This window comes from Monodelphis domestica, chromosome 2 (assembly GCF_027887165.1).
Source record: "Monodelphis domestica isolate mMonDom1 chromosome 2, mMonDom1.pri, whole genome shotgun sequence".
NCBI classification, from domain to species: domain Eukaryota; kingdom Metazoa; phylum Chordata; class Mammalia; order Didelphimorphia; family Didelphidae; genus Monodelphis; species Monodelphis domestica.
Window position 1 is genome coordinate 440464459 of NC_077228.1, and position 21317 is coordinate 440485775.

At 38.6% G+C, this 21317-nt stretch overlaps 1 protein-coding gene across 9 annotated transcripts in view; it reads left to right on the forward strand.

The window, feature by feature from the left end:
- Positions 1-19625, forward strand: part of TULP4 (TUB like protein 4) — a 369572-nt gene extending 349947 nt beyond the window's left edge. For 8 of the 9 annotated variants that reach the window (XM_056818995.1, XM_056818998.1, XM_056819000.1 and 5 more), the window contains 2 exons: positions 1513-4100; positions 14078-19625. In XM_056818995.1, coding sequence (XP_056674973.1) covers positions 1513-4100; positions 14078-14194 — 2705 coding nt within the window. In that variant the 3' untranslated portion in view covers positions 14195-19625. The remainder of the gene's footprint in view (positions 1-1512; positions 4101-14077) is intronic. The other variant, XM_056819003.1, reaches the window with a different exon arrangement.
- The last annotated feature ends 1692 nt before the right edge of the window (positions 19626-21317 follow it).

Here is a 21317-nt window from a genome sequence, read left to right on the forward strand (position 1 = left end):
ATAAGTGAGAATCCATATATAAAAACAAAATAATCTCTGCTCTTCTATGGGGAAGACAAAATAGATATTATTATTTGCTCTTCTCAAAAATTATTTGAGGTGGTTGGCAGAATTTGATCCCTTGTCCACAGTTCAGGAAATAACATTGGAGAGAATATGTAACCCATCCCACCAGGTCTGGAACATAGGGCTTTCCCCCCAAAACCAAGAATCTTTCTGCTATGCATCAATATTTCTTAATTCTCACTGTACTAAATGCCTGTTAATATATAAAGCAACATTATCAATGCAGAAATGGAATTCATACCTATAGAGTGCTTTGTGGTTTATAAAGAGTTTTATGAATGTTTTATCTGAACCTCACAACAGCCCTGGGAGCTAAGTATTATTATTGTTCTCATTTTACAAATAAAAAAAATATAGGCACAGGAAAGTTGAGTGACATGTTCATAGTCATACAACTTCTAAGTGTCTAAGGTAGGATTTGACCCTAGGTCTTCCTGACTCCAAGTTCAATATTCTGTGCCCCATACTAGCTAGTTGTCAATATGCAGAGGGCAACATATTTTATACCTGTTCTATAGGAAAATGGCTTTTCTGTGTGCTCAAAGGCAGAAGGAGGCCTATATCTAAAGATTATACCATGCCATAATTTTGAAGTGATTCCAAAGGAGTAATGGACATTTGTTTATTTAATTTAACCTCCATCATCTCCAACAGAGTATACCTTCTGGTCATCTTCTTTGAGGCAGCTCTTGACACAATACATATAGAATACTAGGCCTGGAATCAAGAACTGGCCTCAGACACTTAGTAGCTATGTGACCATGGGTGATTACTCACTTAATCTTGGTTTGCCTCAGTTTTTGGAGTATAAAATGGGTATAATATTAGTGCCTACTTCCTGTGTTTGTTATGAGGATATGTATGTATGAGATTCATGTAATGAGATAAATGTAAAACACTTAGCACATAGTAAGCCCTATATGAAAGCATTGTTTTCCCCCTTTTCACCTAGTATACTTCCTGTGACATATCTCCTACTACTACTGGCCCCAGTCCTTTTTTTCCTGAAACAGGAAAAGTTTTTAAACTAACAAGACCAACTTGCTTGCTACTTTTTTTTCAGAGGAGGCATAGAGTAACAAGGTGCATCCTCAAAGTTCATCTGAACTACCTGGATAGAGCTTACTCACAGCACTCCCTTACTAAGTTGTCTTAGGTCTGTCCCTCAGAGCCTCCCAGGAATGGGAAATTAGGCATCTGGGAGTGTGGCAGAAGTCAATAGCATCACATACTAAGAAGACATTGTGTCCAAAGCAACTCAGAAAAATCAGACTGCCAGCTACAGAGAGTTCATCTTGCATTAAGATCACAAGTATCAAGTAATGATGATTTTCTGTAACTTGAAGAAAAGATCTTTAGCTCTAGCTTTAGGCATGTAATTCTTATTCTGACCCAATTTCATTTCACTATTTTTTAAGCACTTTTTTTTCCTCCCTTTTCTTGTAGTGACCGGAGCATCTGGAGTACCTGAGAACAATCCTCCTTGCACCGTGAACATCCCCATTGCTCCTATTCACAGCTCAGCACAAGCTATGTCCCCCACACAGAGCATAGGGTTGGTGCAGTCCTTGCTTGCCAATCAGAATGTCCAGTTGGATGTCTTAACTAATCAGACAACATCTGTGGGAGCAGCTGACCATGCTAGTGATAGTACCATCCAGTATCCAGTCTCCAGTAGGTATTCCAATCCAGGACAGGTGATTTTTGGAGGAGTAGAAATGGGACGAATGATCCAGGCACCTCCTCAACTCTCCCTCCCACCCCAAGGGGCAATCCAGCTGTCTATGGGGGATCACGGTGACAGAGAACACGAGCACCTACAGAAGGCAACAAAGGCCCTGAGGCCAGTGCAGCAGCTGGCAGCAGAAGGGGATGCTGTAGTCTTCACTACTACTCAAGAGATCCAGATGAATAAATTGAACCCACCACCCCCTTACCCAGGGACCATCCCAGCTGCTCCCACCACTGCGGCACCTCCCCCTCCACTGCCCCCACCTCAGCCCCCTGTGGATGTTTGTCTGAAAAAGGGAGACTTCTCTCTTTTCCCCTCTTCAGGACATTACCAGACCCCTCTTGGCTATGAGAGGATCACCACCTTTGATAGCAGCGGTAATGTGGAGGAAGTGTGTCGGCCTCGGACTCGGATGTTGTGTGCCCAGAACACTTATACCCTTCCGGGTCCTGGAAGCTCAGCCACCTTGAGGATCACGGCCACTCAGAAGAAGACCCCACAGCCCTGTTCCAGCGCCACCCTCAACCGGCTAACTGTCCCTCGCTACTCCATCCCCACGGGGGACCCACCCCCTTATCCAGAAATTGCTAGCCAGCTGGCACAAGGGCGGGGAGCTGCCCAGAGAATAGACAGCAGCCTCATCCACGCGACGCTGAGGAGAAACAACCGAGAAGTGGCTCAGAAGATGGCTCAACTGGCAGATAATCAGCGGGCTACCCTACAGCATCCACCGAAACCTAAGAGTAGTGTGGTGACTGCCCAGTACCAGCCCAGGCCCCCAGCTGCTCTGTACACCTGTAGCCAGTGCAGTGGCAGTGGAGGTGGCACAAGCAGCAGTGGAGGAAGTGTGGGGGGTGCCAGTACCAGCAGTGGTACATCTGGCCTCAGCGGTGGCATGCGGCCTGATCTGAGCTCAGTGGGCAGCTCCCAACACAGCTCAGTCATAGCGCACTCGGTTAGCACTTCACCCTTGGCCTCCCAGTCTTCATACAATCTGCTGAGCCCACCTGACAACTCTCGTGATCGGACAGATTACGTCAACTCTGCCTTCACTGAGGATGAGGCCCTGTCCCAGCACTGTCAGGTGGAGAAGTCTGTAAGGCATGCAGCACTAGCTGAGGCAACTCTGGGAGTGAAACGGCCACCTCCTTACCAATGGGACCCTATGTTGGGAGAGGAAATTTGGGTTCCCCAGGAAAGGACAGCACAGAGTTCAGTGCCCAACCCTCTGAAACCACCACCTCTGATGATTGGTCAGACCCAGCACCTTGATGTGTCCCGAGTGCCCTTTGTTTCCCCCAAGTCTCCAACCAGCCCTACTGCCACTTTCCAAACAGGCTATGGGATGGGAGTACCTTTTCCAGGAAGCTATAATAATCCCCCTTTGCAGGGAATGCAGACTCCCTGCTCCCCTAAAGAAGCCCTGTCCCCAACACAATTTGCACAACAGGAGCCCACTGTAGTACTTCAGCCAGGGTACTCATCCAGCCTTTCCTATTGCCCCTTGCCACCCATGTACCCAGGAAGCAGCACATGTTCTAGTTTACAGCTGCCACCCATTGCCTTGCATCCTTGGAATTCTTACAGTGCGTGCCCACCTGTGCAGAACTCCCAGGGCACTCTTCCTCCCAAATCACACTTGGTTGTAGAAAAGCCCATTGTGTCCCCACCTCCAGCTGAGCACCAAGGCCACCTAGGTACAGAAGTGATGGTGGAGACTACAGACAATTTCCAGGAAGTCCTCTCCTTGACAGAAAGTCCTATCCCACAGAGGACAGATAAATTTGGGAAGAAGAACCGTAAGCACCTGGACAGCCGTGCTGAAGAAGGGAACGTCCAGGCTATCACAGAAGGCAAAGGAAAGAAGGAGGCAAGGACTCTGAGTGACTTCAACTCCCTCATCTCCAGCCCCCGACTTGGGAGAGAGAAAAAGAAAGTGAAGAGCCAGAAGGACCAGCTGAAGTCAAAGAAGCTCAATAAGACAAACGAATTTCAGGATAGCTCTGAGAGTGAGCCAGAACTGTTTATCAGTGGGGATGAGCTAATGAACCAGAGCCAAGGCAGCAAAAAGGGTTGGAAAACCAAAAGGAATCTGAGAACAGCCAGTGAGCTGGAGGAATTCAAGTGCCGTAAAGCAAATGAAAAGGAGGATGGGAGGTTAGGGAGTCAGGGATTTGTATATGTAATGGCTAATAAGCAGCCTTTGTGGAATGAGGCAACACAGGTGTACCAGCTGGACTTTGGAGGGCGGGTGACCCAGGAATCTGCAAAAAACTTCCAGATTGAGTTGGAAGGGAGACAGGTAAGACTACTATTTTGAAAAACCACATCTCAGAAACCCTATTTCACCCCCTTGGCCCCACTTCCTTTTTTTTTTTTTAATTTAAAAAAAAACTTGTTTTTTTCTCCCTTCCCCCATATCTATTAGGGGAAAAGAAAAGAAAAAAAAAAGAAGAAGGAATTCTTGTAACCAATAAGTATACTTAACCAAAACAAATTCTCATATTATCCATGCCAAAAAAATGCCTCATTCTGTACCCTAAGTCTATCACTTCTCTATCAAGAAATTTGTCCTTCCCTCCTTCTCTCTCCCTTTGTCCCTTCTCTTCTGCCTTTCTTCCCACTTTCCTTCCCTATCTCATTTAGACTAGAAATGCAGCAGCCATTCATAGGCCTATTCCACTGTTGATTAGCACAGAATCTTTAACCTACTTCATTTTTGACCTAAGCCAATTCTCCCCTCCTTAGGCAACTCAGTGGCCCCCTACTTCTGGGCACCCGCTATAATAGTGTTAGACTCAATGTGGATAATTATTCATCTTTAGCCCTTCTGCGGCCCAGTGCTCCGAAGCTCAAGTGATCCATCAACCTCAGCCTACCCAGTAGCAGAGATTACAGGCATATGCTGCCACATTGGCTTGGACTCACTTTTAAAACAGAAATATTTTTGTTACTTAAAAAAAAATTTCTTTATGCACAGTGATCCTCAAGAAAGGACATTATTGGTCAGACCCAACACCTAGTAGTATTACAAACCAAATTATTCAAAAAAAGTATAGGCATGAGAGAATCCAAACTACATATTTTTATACTTTTCCCATCATAGCAATGAAAAGATTTCAGTGTATTCATTATCTTTAGTAACACTAACTGCTCCTGAAACTTTCTACAAAAGCAAACCCCAAGAATTTTGTTTCAAATGCCAGTAGCTGAACAATTAATTAAATAGGACCTAAAGGAGGCTGTCAACATAAGCAGTTTGATAGCTCTCTGAATAATTATCTTTGGTCTGGCAGAGTTCCTTTGTTGTTCTATTGTTCAGTCATGTCCAACTCTTTGTGACCCCATTTGGAGTTTTCTTGGCAAAGATATTAGATTGGTTTACCATTTCTTTCTCCTGCTCATTTTACAGATGAGGAACTGAGGCAAACAGGGTTAAATAGGCTTAGAATCCCATAGCTACTCAGTGTCTGAGGCTGAATTAGAACTCATGAACATGAATCTTCCTGACTCTGGGCCCAACACTATCCACTGTGCCACCTAGGTCCCTCAAAATTCCTTTACATGCTGACTGACTGAATGTGGCCAAACTTGGACAGGCTGTGAATTCTATTAAAGGTAGTGAGATGTTACTCCAAGTGAGATCCATGAATCTTTATGTCGATTCTTGAGTTATAAAATGTTTTTCTACCTTGCTACAGCCTTTTTCTTCAATCAAATTTTCTATACTTATTAGATTAAAGAGCCAACTCAGCTTTTGATTTCGTTGCTTCTAGGAAATTCTATAAAGAATACTAGCAGAACTGATAGAATTACTGCTTCTTTGAACATTGTGTGATTCAGAGTAGAAAATTTTTCAAGGGTAGACCAATAAGCAAAAATGAAAGCCTGTCATACTATCATCAGAAATAAATGTATTTTAAGCTTCTCAAAATCTTAGCTGCCTTTGTTTTTCCCATTCGGCTTTCATTTATGCCCTGCTTTGCACTTTTGAGTTTGAAGAGGGAATAGAAATGCCAATTTATTAGAAATGAGCTACTTCTATCAAAATCTGGCATGTTTTTAGCTTGACTTTGTAGGTCAGAGGAATGGGGTGATTTCTATTAAAAGCACCTTCGTGATAGTCCATTTCAAGGTTCTGAAGCCTTTTCAATTCCTTGAGGATTAATTACAAATCCTTCTCTTGTTCTTGCCATTAAGCATCATGTTCAAGATTGAATAAGACAAAAACTACCTTGTATTTCAACAGGGCTTTTAAAAATTGAGTTGAAAGGATATTGGGCTTCAAAGAACAATTTTTCACAAAGGGTATCCCATGATATTTGCACAGCAACTAATTGGTGACCTGGAGTCATCTTTTCAGAGAGAAGAAAATTATGAAATGGTCTCTAATATTAGAGATAAAGCAAAATGGGAATATGGTTAGTAAGCGCCAATGAAATCAGAGGCTTAGGGTTCAGATCGCAGCCAACTCAGCTGTGGCCTTGTGAGTAGAAAAATTACCTTACTTCTCTGAACCTCTGTTTCCTGATCTCTAAAATTCTCTTACCTAAGTGTTTACTAAATTTCCTTCCTCTCGGTCCTTTAATTCCATATGCTGACTTACTTGACTTGCAGTTTCTCAGTACCATGAAATTCTCACAGGTAGGCAGAGTAGGAGGGAGAGAGAGCGAGAGAAGGAGACCCTTTTCCCATGTAATTGGATCCTCTTATTGTTTTCTATTCAAACAAAAAAAAAAGCTATTGCTTCTACTTAGCATGAGTTGGTACTTAATAATTGCTTAATTAAATTTTTCAATAATTTTTATCTCATTTCAGTTAAATTCACTTCAAACTTCAACTTAATTCATTTCTTCCCGAGTCATCATTTTATGCGTAGTTTTTATAGAGTTGCAATAAAAATGTCCTTGGTGGAAGATAAGATCACATTGGAATTGAGCAATCTATAATCATTATGAGCTAGTAAGATTTTCTAGTTATCATATACATGATCATGAGTGAGTCATTTAAGCTTCATGAGTCACATTTTCCTCATCTGTAAAATGAGGGAGTTGGACTAGGTCATTCAGCTAGTAAATACTTATTAAATGCCTAAAATGTGCCGGGCACTATGATAAGCCCTTTTTATATAAAAAGAGGGGGAAAAGTTTCCTACCCACAAGGAGCTCATAGTCTAACGTGAGAGACAACAAACAAACTATATATAGGATAAAAGTAAAATTATTATCAGAGGGGGGGAGACATTAGAAGAATTAAGCTCCCTTAATTCTATTTATTTCTGATTTTAATAGGGAAAAGCTTCCTTTAGAACTGTGATGGTGAGCCTTTTAGAGATGGAGTGCCAGGCCCCACCCCTAGGACCAAATGCCACGCCCACCCCCCACCCAGGCCAAATGTCCCACCTCACCCCCAGAGATTGAATGCTGTGCCCCACTAACACTCCACCTATCCCCCACCAGCACCTTACCTCAGACTGGGGAGGGAGGAAGCACTCCCCTTGGGCTGCTGGGCAGAGGGGAGGTTGAAGTGAGGACATTCCTCAGGCACATGGAGAGAGCATGGGGAACAGCTCAACCCCAAGTCTCTCTGGGTTTCTATTAATGAATTCTGGTGAGCACCTTCAGGCATGCCCACAGAGAGGGCTCTGCATGCCCTTTTTGGCACATATTCCATAGGTTTGCCATCACTGCTGTAACAATTAAATTAATTTTTTTTTTTACTTTCTTGTGTGCTCTTTTGGCACAATTCAGGTTTAGCTTTGTGCTTCTTTGGCCCTGTGCAATGGCTCTTTTTGTATTATCTTGTTCTGGAATCAGACAGAATCATTAAGCAAAGTCCCATACTTTTTTAAAATAATTAGTGGCATCATTTTTATAGTCTCAAGCTTTTGGGACATGTATTGAAATCATAGCAAATATATTTTAAACTGATATTACTGCAAAATCAAAGTTTAGGAAAATCTTAATACTGGTGATGTGCTTCAAATATAAAAAAGGAGAGAAAAATAAAAAACTGAAATAGTATATTGCACATGCAAGAAAAATATAATAATAAAATTTTTTAAATTCAAAAATATAGCTTATAATCATTGACACACTGTGTCAGCTAAGAAGAATACAAGGCTTTCTCACCAAAAATGAGATCCATTTCCTCTTCATACCTGGCCATGATCCACTGTGAGTACAAGTAAATGAATTTCACAAAGTAACAGTGTTTTTTTTTTAATAAAAAACAGTAGTATAAATATGTAGGTATCAATATCCCCAAAATTCACAATAGCCCAATTAATTACAATAGCAAACAAACCCACTATCATATTTCACATAAGTTGCTGTATGGCATTTTTAAAAGCCTATGAACTGATGGATATTTGTCACAATTTTTACAAATGTAGCAAATCTTTCAACCTTGGCAAACATATTTTTAAACAAAGCAAAACTTATTTGGGTCTAGAATATCATCAAGAAATCTAGATATCATTAAAAAATGTGGCAGAGGAATCTAGGAAAAACTCAAACATCTGTACTGTTGATGTTGGGTAAAGTGAGCTGAAGAGTTATAAATGAGAGGTGCTCCTCTTTTTGGAGTCATCCAGAGGGTTACAATGCCCTTGGGATTAACTTCCCAGCTCCTTTGGTATGAGACTGTGATGAACCATCCATTCACATTTTTATGAATGTGGCAGGTGGGGTTATAATTGTATTTCACTTCAGCTACTAACATGGACCTTACCTCCTGTTAGGGGCAGGCAAAATGATCAGTGTTGTTAAAATTTTTTCTAAAAATAATGTCTAAAGGACCCCTAAAAATCAGTTTGAGATAGTTAGCTCATTAAATTTTCCAAAGGTCGTTACACAATTTTAACTAGTTTTTATGAAGCCTATCCATCCTTTAGGTGACAATCTACAAATTCAGAACAGAAAAAGCTGTTTAAGGCTTATTCAGTAATATTTGTTCAGTATAGTGATAGGGGGGAAAGCAACAGAATATAACAGTAGTTAAAACCCAGTACATTAAAACAATTCAGTGTAACAGAATAGTATTGAAAACATTAATATATGAACTTAAAACCAACAAAATTAAATCTTAAAACAATCAGTAAAATGCAATAAAATACAGAGGTTTTTATAAACCATTGAAGTCTGAAATGCCTTAAAAATATAGCCTCCAGTCTCTTTAAAGTTCATTTTTTTTTATCCATTTAGATGCCTATTGTCAGAAGGCAGGAGATTGGTAAGGGGTAGGCAATGGGGTTCAAGTGATTTGCCCAGGGTCACACAGCCAGGAAGTGTCCGAGGCCAGATTAGGACCCATGATCTCCTGTCTCTTGAGCCACTGAGCGCACCACCCCCATAGTGAGGGTGGGTTTTAGGAATCTGAAATTGGGCTAAAGAGTTGCAGGGAGATGAATTTCTCCCCTAAATCTCAGGTACAGAATCAGTGCACTCAAAAGATATCCTGTGAAATACTCCATGCTTGTAACTTCCTGTTTGGAAAAGTCTCTTCCTTCTCCTCATTCCCCCCCCCCTACCGTGGTCCCTGTAGCCTAAGGAAGAACACCCCCATTTTTACCAGCTGGTTTGTGATTCCTGAAGACACAGCAGCCTGGGTCCTGGGGCCATCTGGCTCGGAGGCCAGAGTTGCTGGGGCTGGGGCTGGGGCTGGGGCTGGAGCAGGAGCCGGGTGGGCAGGACATGGACTAGGTGAGTGATCTTGGTCAAGAAAGTCAGGAGGAGCTCAAGAATCAAATTTGCTGAAAAGCCTTGGCAGGAGGAACATGGCTTAAAAGAATTATCTAGGCTATCTCATTTAAAAAAAAAATTTGAGACGTTCTCATCCAATCTAGTGGTTGCCATTATCATTATTAGTGATATCTCTATAATTATCACTTCTATAGTTCTTATTAAACTGCGTATTCCCTCTGATAATCTTGAGTAAAGTTCTATACTCTTATCATTTTGTGGCCCTTCTCATAGAATTGGCAGGTAATGGATCAATAATTAGATTTCTGGAGAGGGGCAAGTGCCACTGGTTGAGTATCATGCCCTCTTTCTAGTTTTTCAATCTTATCTGTTAAATATGTCAATTGTTTCTCTATTTTTTTCTATGATATCATTATTCTCTTCCTCCTTTTCTTTGTTTCCCTTTGAAACATATAAAACTTTTTTTTGCAATTCTTCGAGGTCCATCTCTGACCATCTTGGGCAATGTGTTCTAAAATGATCTCTAATCACTTTGAAAGAGTTAGTGATAAAGTGCTTTCTAATTATTCTTAAGCTATTTACTTTAGATAGGTCAAAATCCAGGTATCTACCCCCAAACTCGATTATTCGGTCCATGAATCTGGAGAGTGTCTCTTCCTCATTTTGCTTAATTTTTTCAAAATCCGTCCACTTATCTGTACTGTCTGCACATTCCTTCATTGCTGTTAGGATGGCCTCTCTACAACGGTATAGTTGTAAAAGATCCTCAGAGTCATCATAGTCCCATTCAAGATCCTGAGATGGCCAATGTGCTGCATTACACCCCTGGGTTTTGTTGACATGAGCAATTATTTTATTTTTCTCACGTTCAGTTAAAAAAGCCTGTAGCAAGTTTTCAATATCTTTGTAAGATGGATTATATTGAAAAAAATATGTCTGTCATCTTTTTCGTTACCAGAAAGGGATCTTGTTCAAATGTGGGAACATTTCATGTAAATTCATTTATTTCTTGGGGAGTAAATAGTATATGCCTTAAAGTCGCCGCATCCCTGTTCCATCCTATTTCAGGTACTTCTCTTAGAGGAAACAAGCCTCTAGTTGAATTTGGTACCTGTGGGTCAGTTCGACTAAGACAAGTTCCTCTAAAAGGATGAGATCTCCCTTTGGACTGGAATTTGGTTTTGTGTAGAAAGAACATGAGAGACTCGGATTGCAAGGAAAGGGTTTGGGGGATTAAATTCAGCCAAGAGTTGCTGACCATGAGAGAGCCAGTCTGTTAGCTGAGCTGTAGGGAAGGTGTTTTCCATCTCTATTTCGGGGAAGGAAATTTCCTCATTCAAAGGTTCAGAAACAGGTCTGTTTCTGGTAGGGTGGATGTTTGCCAATTGATCCTGTAAAAAACATTTTAAATTTTCTAATTGGGTTTGCATGTTCTCTTGCATTTTATCCTCAAGCTTTTTGGTGTTTTTCTGAATTTCAGCTTCAAATAATTTTTTTTTATGTTAGCATCTCTAAACATAGAACTGAGGAGTACAAAAATGATATTATCTAATAATATAAAAAATTGGAGGTATACTGTATTCTTCAGTGTCCCTAATTCTTCAACCACCATATAAATGTCAAAAAATGTAATAGTCATTCATATATATATATATATATGTATATATATAAATATTTATAATTATATATAAATATATAGTTATTTTTCGAGCAGGCTTCACAAAACATGTGGGGAGCAGGATAAAGCCAAAACTTTCTACAGGTTCCCTCCACTCTCAATCTAGGCAGTTGTTCCCTAAGAGAAAGGAGATTTAGAAACAGCTCTCCCAGCCAGGACCTTAGGGCCCTGTTACTAAGATTTAAAACAGCTGTGTTCTATCTAATTTAAGGAGAGAGGGAGAAAAGAAAAAAAATAAATCCAAATTTATTTACCTTTACAGCTGATCAAAATAAGCTATAAAAAGGGATAGTCACAGTAGAAAAAATGGTTTAGGAAAGTTAAGAAGATTGAGGGTATTTCGTCACAACCGGCATGGTCGGCCAAAACTGTAAAGGTTAAAATTATGGTTGAGACTGAATGCAATAATTATATGTTGTCACCAAGGATTTTATTTATAAAATCCTAATGAAACACCCAAACTCAGCTGGAAATTTTATGGTGATTTAATTGGTATAGTGGAGGAGATTAAGAAGAAGGAAGAAGGAAGGGGCTAGTACCGGGCGGGGAGATTAGGAGATCTAGAAAGTAAGGTTTTGAGTGGGAAGGAGGAAAGAATCAGCTTGACCTCCAAAGTGGCTCAGCTAAGATACCCCAACCTGAATTAGCTCAAGGGCAAAATTCACCACCAACACTCCAAGATGTCGAAACACCTCACACACTCTTGGTCAGAGTCACCTCTCCAGGGAAAGAGCAAGAGAGAGGAAGTGATGGATGGTTTTACATCACTTTCCTGTGTCTCATCTGTACCAATGATCTCTTAGCTTGACTTAGGACAGCCCATGGGTCTGTCTGTTTTTCTGCACATGTCTGTTGAAGGCCATTTCCTCCGATAATTAAATCTTCAGTTTGATGCAGACCTTCCTAATCTTGTTAAACTAAGAAGGGTGGAGAAATGTAGTTTCCAAGACCTGATTCTGTTATTCCAAGTATCTCCATTGTTGCTGATCAGGAAATAGCTAAATCAGATCTTCTAAAGTATAGTCTGATTAGGGTGGAAGAGTTTTTAAATTCATACTGCTCTAGAAAGTAGAATTTTAGTTGGACCTCAAAAAGAAGCCAAAGAATCGCTTAAGAAAAGATGAGAAGGGAAAATAGTCCAGATGTTAGGGATAGTCAGGGAAAGTGAGTGGAGCAGAGATGTAGTATTTCATTCATGATAAAGAAGCTAGTGTCATCAGATCAAAGAGTATGTTGGGGAGGGGGAGTGAGGTAGAGGACTAGAAAAATAGGAGGGAGGGAGGTTATGAAGGGCTTTGAATGCCAGAGGATTTTGTTGCCAGTAGAATTTGACAAAAGGTGGACTGAGCCAATTCTCCAAGCAAGATTATTGTTATTATATTATTGTCTTTATTATTAGCTGAGTCGTGCTGCCTAGTAGCCAAGAAGTTGTATTGACTAGCCTCTGTCTGTGCAAAAAAGACCTGTACCTGGGTTTATAATGTCTTTTATACAGAAGTGTATCTTTCTTCTGACTGGCCTGACATTTGGCCCTTCCCTGGCAAAGGCCAGCCTATCTCCATTGATAAACATTTTAATGGGGAGGTGGACTATGAGTTCTCAACTCCTCCCCTTTTCCTCATCCTTCTGGGGGAGTAGGAAGAGGCAGCTAGGGAAAGTGGGGTCAAGAGATCCAGCAGCCTCTAGAAATCTTTGCTTTTAAAAAATTACCCAAATCAGGGTCTCCCCTTTATAGACCTAGTGTTCACCCCAACTTTGATGAGGGGGAAAAGCAAGGACAAAGAGATACATCCTGAGGGAGAGCCTAGCTCTGGCTGGCTTCTATTTACAGGGTAAGGGTCAAGGTCCCATTTAGGTAGCACCCAGTCCATTAGGTTTAAAAAGCAGATGGGGAAGAGGAGTGATTATAGACACACACTCACAGCCTTTCTGGAGTGGGATTTTGATGAAAATGAAGAAAAGGAACGGGACACAAATTACTATTTCCTCCATTTTGTGTCTAATCCTTGAGGCAATAGGGAACCACTGGCATTTATTTTCAGGGGAGGGGCAGGGTGCTAGGCTACTATAGCAATCCGGATGTGAGGTTTCATGGGCCTGCACCAAAGCAGTGGCCATGTCTGAGGACAGATGGGACATGTTCAAGAGATGTTGCAAAGGGGAAATTGACAGGCCTTGGCAACAGGTCAGATCTGGGAGGAATGGGAGAACTAGTGACAAATCCAGGGTGACCCATAGGCTGGGAGGTTGAGGGACTGAGAGGTTGGGGTTGCCTACTACACGCTAATAGGGAAGATGGGGTGAGGAGGGCTTAATGGGGGAAAATGAGTTCTGTTTTGGACACATTGGGTTTAAAGTGTCTAGTGGACATCTAGTTCAAGATTTCTGAAAAGCAATGAAAGTTTAAGATATGAAGGTCAGCAGAGATTGGGGCAGGATAAATAGGTAATTCTAAAGGTCCCTTCCAGCTCTAAATTCGTGATTCTTTCTTTAACCTTTGGGAATAGCCCCTTATTCCAAAATAAGAATAATCTGTTCTTCATAGTTTATCAGTCCTTTAGTTCACAAGAAAAAAAAATAATTATTTTCTAAATGGTTATATTCATTCACTGTGAACTCAGCAAATATTGTAGTAGCATGAAACAGAGAACCTAATCCAGCTAGGTCAATTTTAATCTCCAATCTCCCACTAGGACAAACCACTGAATATGTCAGACTTCAGAATGTTTTGGTGGTAGGAACAACTGGAGAGACACTCTTAAGACTAGGATTCAATTTTTTTTTCATGACATAATTAGTGCCCATTAGGTTTGTTTTATTTTATTTTTTAATCCCTTTGTGCTGAAATTTTAACTGTTTTTTAAAACATTTTCTTTCTTCTCCTCTATTGCCCTATAGGTAATGCAGTTTGGAAGGATTGATGGCAATGCTTACATTTTGGACTTTCAATACCCTTTCTCTGCCGTCCAGGCATTTGCAGTTGCTCTGGCTAATGTGACTCAGCGCCTCAAATGAAAAAAATGACTCAAAGGAAAAACACAAAGAAACCTTTTCAAAGAAGTCCAATCCAGAAAATGCTGGCGGACCTATGTTGGGTGTAACAGAGGTGCCTGTGAGGACCAGAAGACAACAGCAAACTGGAAACGTCTATTAGGCCCCCCCAGAGAGGCCACTGAACTGTAATCGTTATTGTTTATTTGGATTTTAATATCCTTTATCTTTTTTTTAACAAAAGCAAAATATAGTGCTGGTGTTTGAAAGCAAAGGGCTGGAACCATTCAGTGTTATGTTGGAGAGTGTAGCTTTGGCTTGTGGTAATGGTTCTACTGTGTTTGCTGATGTAAAGCTAGTGGGGGAAGGGAGGGAGGGCTGGGAAGAGGGGGGGGATAGGACAACTGTCCTTTTGGATGGACTGCCTTATATCATGCTATTCTTTTAAAAGCAAGGAACATACATGTTATTTTTCATTGCCTCATTGTACTCACCTTTTTTTAAACTACCCCAACATTGACACTGGTATAAAAAAAACAAAAGCAGAAATAATTTCAAACTCCCTCAGAAAAACACTTGAAAATTCAGGTTCTGTCCAATGGTAGCTGAATATTGCAAGCACCTTTTTTAGGGTGGATGGAACAAACTGTGATTTCTAAATTCTATGCTGTTATTAGAAGAGAAAATAATTAAATACCAATAGGCATTTTGGCAACACTACGTGAGAGAAATCTGCTTCTGAAAGGTGATGTCATTAGCTGGGGTAAACACATTTTGCTCTGTAATGAAACATGAGGGGAATATGGACTGCAATTTTCCAATATTGTCAACAGTATTTTGTGTATATGTAGGTAAGAGGCCTATTGTGTCACCACACTCCTCTTGCAGTGTAATGTATAAGAGTACTTTCAGCAGTTGCCTAATATGTGAGAGTTCCTTTCCTAAAAGCCATGACAATTGTTTGACTGAAAGGAGGTGAAGAGGCTGTAATCAGATCTAGTCAGATGACCACTTGCTGAGTTTGTTATACTGAGAATAATTTCAGAAGGATGGTTTGGATTATATGGCCCCTGAAATCCCTTCCAACTCTATAATTCTGTGATTCGGTAGTGGAAAGAGGATGATTTTTCTCCAACCAGTGGTATGTAACTCCTGCTGAGAACCAACTCCAGTCTCATCTAAGTTAGAATAGGTCTAGGTAGAGATGTTATTATATGGTTTCTCTTTTATCTTCCAGATATGCCTCTTCACTGTTCTCTTTCCTAAAGAGAAAGATTTTCCTAAATGTTTTTTCTTTGAAAATATGCTTTAGTATTCTGTGCTACATATAAATTCTAATATTCTTGAAGTCATCTTCCATCAGGATGGAAGTTGTAGCTCATACATTTATAAGGGTATGTTAAGCAAGATAATGAAAGATATTCCTTTCAGCAAGTTTTGAAAGTTGTCTTTTTGTTCCCCATGAATAAAGTTACTTATTAAATAGTGCAGAGGAATAAGAGCTTTTACAAAAATTGGAAATGGTCAGAGAGCCTTAGGAATTACTGTCAACAGCTTGCTTAAATTTTTTCAATGGATTTCTATTTCACTGGTGTGCTGCTGTCAAGATAGTCCGCCCGCCTGGGGTTTATTTGTACATTCACTTGAATGAAAGCATCTTAAATGGAAGGAGGACAAAATGGTGGCTGTGCATTACAAAATAGGTCCATCCCAAATGCTTTTTAAAAATATGATTCTGAATGTTTTGGCATTCCATTGAATGCCTTTGAACCATTGGTATGAATTTCATTTCTACACATTCACCAGGACCTCTCCTCCTTTAACTCAAAATCAAGATGGCTCTCCATAGCAGAGTGCTCCCTTTTTGTATCACCCTTCATCCTCTACCTAAGAAACATTTCAGTGTTTGGGCTCTGAAACCAAGAAAAAATCTTAACTGATTTTTCTGAATACACAAGTTTAATATTGTATTGCTAAACAGTGTTCCTAGGAACATGTAAATTTTTAGCTTCAAATTGTCTACTAGTTTAGGGGCCTGTGTTTGGGTTTTCTTTGAAAACAGGCAAGTGGGAAATGTATAAAAAGTTAAAATAAAATTTTCATGATTTAAGCATTTATTTTTAAGTTTCTTATTTGGTTTTATGAGCATAACATCTAGGCATAAGAATTAGAAACAAAAAACTGGCTCATTCATTACTCAAAGCAGGATAGCCATTCTCTTCAGGCCCCCTCCCCCCCCAAAAAAAATTGATATGATTTTAAAACATTATGAAAGTTACTGTTTGCCAGCCAAAACTGAGTTTAACATTTTATATTTAAACATTACAAACCAGTTTTTTGGTAGTTAAGTTCTTCTAGGAAGAATTTAGCAATGTGTTCAGAATTATCTAATTCTTTTATACATTAGTTTTCTGTAGCCTGATAATGGCTTTTCAGTGCTTATTTTTAGTTGTGCAATAATTGTTACAGCCTAGTTTTTTAAATAATTTAAATGCAAATTCTCTTACTGTCCAAGAGACAAATTATTTATCTTGCTTAATGTAATTAGTGTTTTTAGGAATTATTTTATTACTATGTACTGGTGAGTTATATCCACTTTCTTATTTATATAAAAATAAGCATCCTTGTAACTAATTATTTGGTATCAGTACATTTTGCTGCAAGAACTGCAGAATATGTATAGAAAGATTTTGTTTTTGCTGGACAATTTGCAACTTTTTATAATTTAAGGAAAGAAATCTTATTAATCAGGCAGTTTTAAAAAACTACTTTTGAGTATCTTTCATTAAGACAATGGTTTCCTTGTGATGATGAAACTTACCTAGATGTTTTCTTTTTTGTGTTGAACTTTCTTGATAAAGATAGTATATTTTGGGTGAGGGAAAATGAGAGAATGGGAATAGCAATGGGGAGGGAATTTTAAGTAATCTGCTTTAGACTTTTTTAAGCCCTGTTTGAATTTCCTGAAGTAGGACATAAAAGGATAAAATACAGAATATGCAATAAAAGCCTTTCCAAATGAAGGTCAATGTACAAGAGAATTCTTTGGAATTACCATTGGAAATCTTTATGTCAGATGAGTACAGAAATTATGTAACAGATAATTAGCCTTTTAACAAATTCTCAACTTTTTCCCCAAAAGACAAACATTTTTTCCATACTTCTTCCCCAAATAATTTTGTGCGCTATTTAGTGCTTCAGCCTCATTTGGGACCTCTGCTGTTCAGTGTCTAGCTACAAGGAGCATGCAGCTACTTACTACTTGTCATCTACTCTAGGAAAGCATAGAGGACAGAATATCCTGGTACCAAAATAAACGGGAAATGTATGTCTATTGTAGTTCTATCTAGAGTGGGTTTTGGGGGTTAAGAATGATATTTTTTCTTATAAATGAATTTTATTTCTCAGAGACCTAATAACTTTATATTGTAATGAAGTTACATGTATATGCAAATATACATGTAAATTTGTATTTGGAGCTCTAAATTAAAAAAAAATGTATTAGTCCTATAAGAATCGGCCTCATGAAGAATATTTTCTTTTCACGGAAGAAGGTGCATATATTTAACTTAGAAAGCAGTTTAAAGTTTTTTACTCTAACTTCATCAAAGAAAAATAAGATTTTTTTTTTGCAAACGTATATATAGAAAGGTCACCATCATATTAAGACAAAGAAGGTTGAAATTTCCTTAGTTTTGATTGTACTATAAACCAAGATGTTTCCCATGTTAATTCTATTTTTTACTTAAACTATGATTAACTGTGATTAACTATGATAAACTATGATTAACATCCCTCCAAACCACAAAAACTTGTTATTATATTGTGTTATAATACAAAGAACACTAAACTGTGAGTCAAATTCTAATAGTTTCTAATGCTAGCTAGCATTACCACTTTTCTCACTCTGTGACTTTGGGTAAGTCATTTGACTTCTCTGGAGCTTACTTTTCTCATCTGTAAAAATAAGAGGATAGGTCCTTTCCAACTCTTAACAGAGTCTGATGTTTCAAGTGGGATATAGTTTTAAGGTTCCACTTAGCCAATTCAAATACAGATTTAACAAAGAGAAATGTCTTTCTCCAGCACTGTTACTGATCTACATATGAAATAAAATTATTTCATTTTTAGTAATCCTTTTAAATGATTTGTCACTGGGAAAGAATTGATTTGAAATTTTGTTTACTTTCTAAAAATTCTCCAGAAACTTTGAACCAAAGAGGATGACACAGGAGTTTTCTTCTGATTGTCTCCTGTGTAGTCAGTTTTCCTGCCTAAAAGGCCATTAAAAGAAACCACCACTCTTTATTTGCACCATTTCCACTGAGAAATTATAGTGTGTCATAGGATGGAATTAAAAAAAAAATATATATATATATACACACATATAGATATGTATATATGTATATGTCCAAGAAGACCTAGAATTCCTAGAATGTTCTCTCCATTGTTACACTGGCTTACAAAAGGATTCTTTTCTCACACAACCTTGAAGAATGAACCATCGGATATCTGTAAGACATTTTTCTTTTGGCCATGTAAATTGTTTTTAAAAGGCTGGTCAAGATAATGTTAATTTTTTTTATTCTAAAGAAAAATGTTTTCACATAACTAGTAATATTTAAGTTCCTAGAATTTCATAATAGCACACAGTTCATAATTTGTCACCATTATATGTTTTATGTCTCCGTTCTATAAAACTTTGGAAGTTTTCTTTTTTCATATAGAAATACATATATCTGTGGGTTTGTTTTCAATTATATTTTCCTGGTTTTTTCCTTGTAATTCTTTCTGTTTGGGGTGGGGTGGGGCTTTAAGATCTTGTTGTTTGTTGTAGATAAAATATATATATATAGTATTGTGGAATAGCATGGGTATGCATTTGACTGAAAAAGGCACTACTATTGTTTACCAAAAGGGATATTCTTTGCATTTTTTTATAAATGCATTACTTTGGTACTGTAACTTTGTACATTATTTCTGAGTTTATTACAACTTTTTGTCTTTTCTTCCTTTTTTTTCCTTTCAAATTAAGTGTGCAGTTATGAAGGTGCATAAGTCCCAGACTAAACAAGACCAGCATGCTATTGTCAGTCCCTTGGAAACAGAGTACACTACTGTGCTGTGTGCTCTTCCATAATTATATAGCATTCTATTTCAATTGACTGCCTTGCTTTCTTTTACTTACTGAACCAGACATGTTCAGACCCTGGATTACATTGTAATAAGACTCACCCTAATCTGCCTCTCCTTATGTATTTTGTGTATTAGATTGTGAAGGAGGTATTCTAGAAAGTATTAATGGTTTCCATTTTAAAAGATGTGGTTTGTCTAAATTCTTTACTGTCTTTATTACTGAGATGGATCAATTGCCCTATTTTTTTTCCTTGATGATTTGGAGTTGTAAGAGTTGTCCAGCTGTTGCTTAATAAAATTTTGCAGAATAGAAAAATAAGTAACTGTAGAATTGAGATACTTTTTTAAATGTCTTGAGTCCTTTAAAAACAGATCACCAGCTTCACTGAAATGTCTTGACTATCCCATAACTAACTTCCTGGTATCCAGTGGATTTTTGAATATTGCTTAAGCCATTTGGAATCATAGCTGCCATCATTCATGTGAGACTTTAAAAGCTTTGCCATTAAGCTATAAATTCTTAGAGGAAAAGAACTGTGTTTTGTGGGGATTTGAGTGGGAGGCTTGATGGGAGGATGAAGGTAAGGTTCTGTGGTCTGAAGAATATTTAACACTAGCATTCTCAGCTTTTATCATGTCATGGACTCCTTTGGCAATCTTCATCTAATGAAACATATGGACCCTTCTCAAAACAACATTTTTAAAGGAGAAAACTACCACATACGATTATAAAAGAAACCCATTTTATTAAAATACAGTTAGGAGAAAATTAGAAAAATAAGTTTATGGGCCCCAGGTTGAGTCCTTAGTCAGACCTAAGTCATACATACTTAAAATTAATAAATTAAAAAAAATTTTATGATATCATAGTAATTCATATTCCTATTTCTGACTCACAAGCAATTATTTAAATGTTTTCTCCTACAATTCTATTAAATTATAAAATTTGGGGGGCAGGTGGGTAGCCCAGTGGATTGAGAGCCAAGCCTAGAGACAGGAGGTCCTAGGTTCAAATCTAGCCTCAGACACTTCCCAGCTGTGTGACCCTGGGCAAGTCACTTGACCCCCACTGCCTAGCCTTTACCACTCTTCTGCCTTGGAGCCAATACACAGTATCGATTCCAAGATGGAAGGTAAAGGTGTTTTGTTTTGTTTTTAATAAAATTAATTAATTATAAAATTTGATAAAATATTGGTTAGGGCTGAAATGTTTTGTACATTTTCCAGTATCTCTATATGTTTTAGAAATAGTTCTATTTTGATTTTAAAAGGGAAAGATTATCATTATTCTAAGAAACAGAAAGCATACAACTTATTTTATTCTCATCATGGTACAGATATTTTTTTCATGAGGTTAATGCATGCTACTGATGTAAACTGGGTTCTTTGATCAAGCAATTGTTTGCACTACAAAAACCTGTAAGAGTAATTTCTAGTATCCTATTATAAGATTTTTCATGCATTCATATTGCACTTGCAAACTAAAAATAATCATGGGGTTTATAATTCTGTTCTTCAATAATAGTAGTTATAGAAGGCAGTTTCTGCTTTTAGAGGTTGACAAAGTAATTTGTCTTATAATTCACTCAGCAACAGGAATCAGAGGAAATTTTGTAACCATAAGGCAGAGGTCTAAATTTGCTCATCTAAATTATGTAGTAAGAGTTGTTGTCATCTAGCCATTTAGCCCTGTCTGATGCTATACCTGTGGTGGCAAGCCTATGGCATGTGTGCCACAGGAGGCACTCGGAGCCCTCTCTGTGGGCATATACACCATCACCCCAGCACAGAGTTCACCAGAGTTTGTTACTAGAAATCCAGAGGGATGCAGGGCTGGGCTGCTCCCCTCCCCCTCTCCACATGCCCATGGACATTTCTCACATCGCCCACCCACCATCACTACTCTATATGGTCCATGAAGTTTTCTTGGCAAATACACTTGGTTTTGCCATTTCCTCCTCCAGTACATCAAGGCAAAGGGAGGTTAAATGACTTGCCTTCAGACATGCAG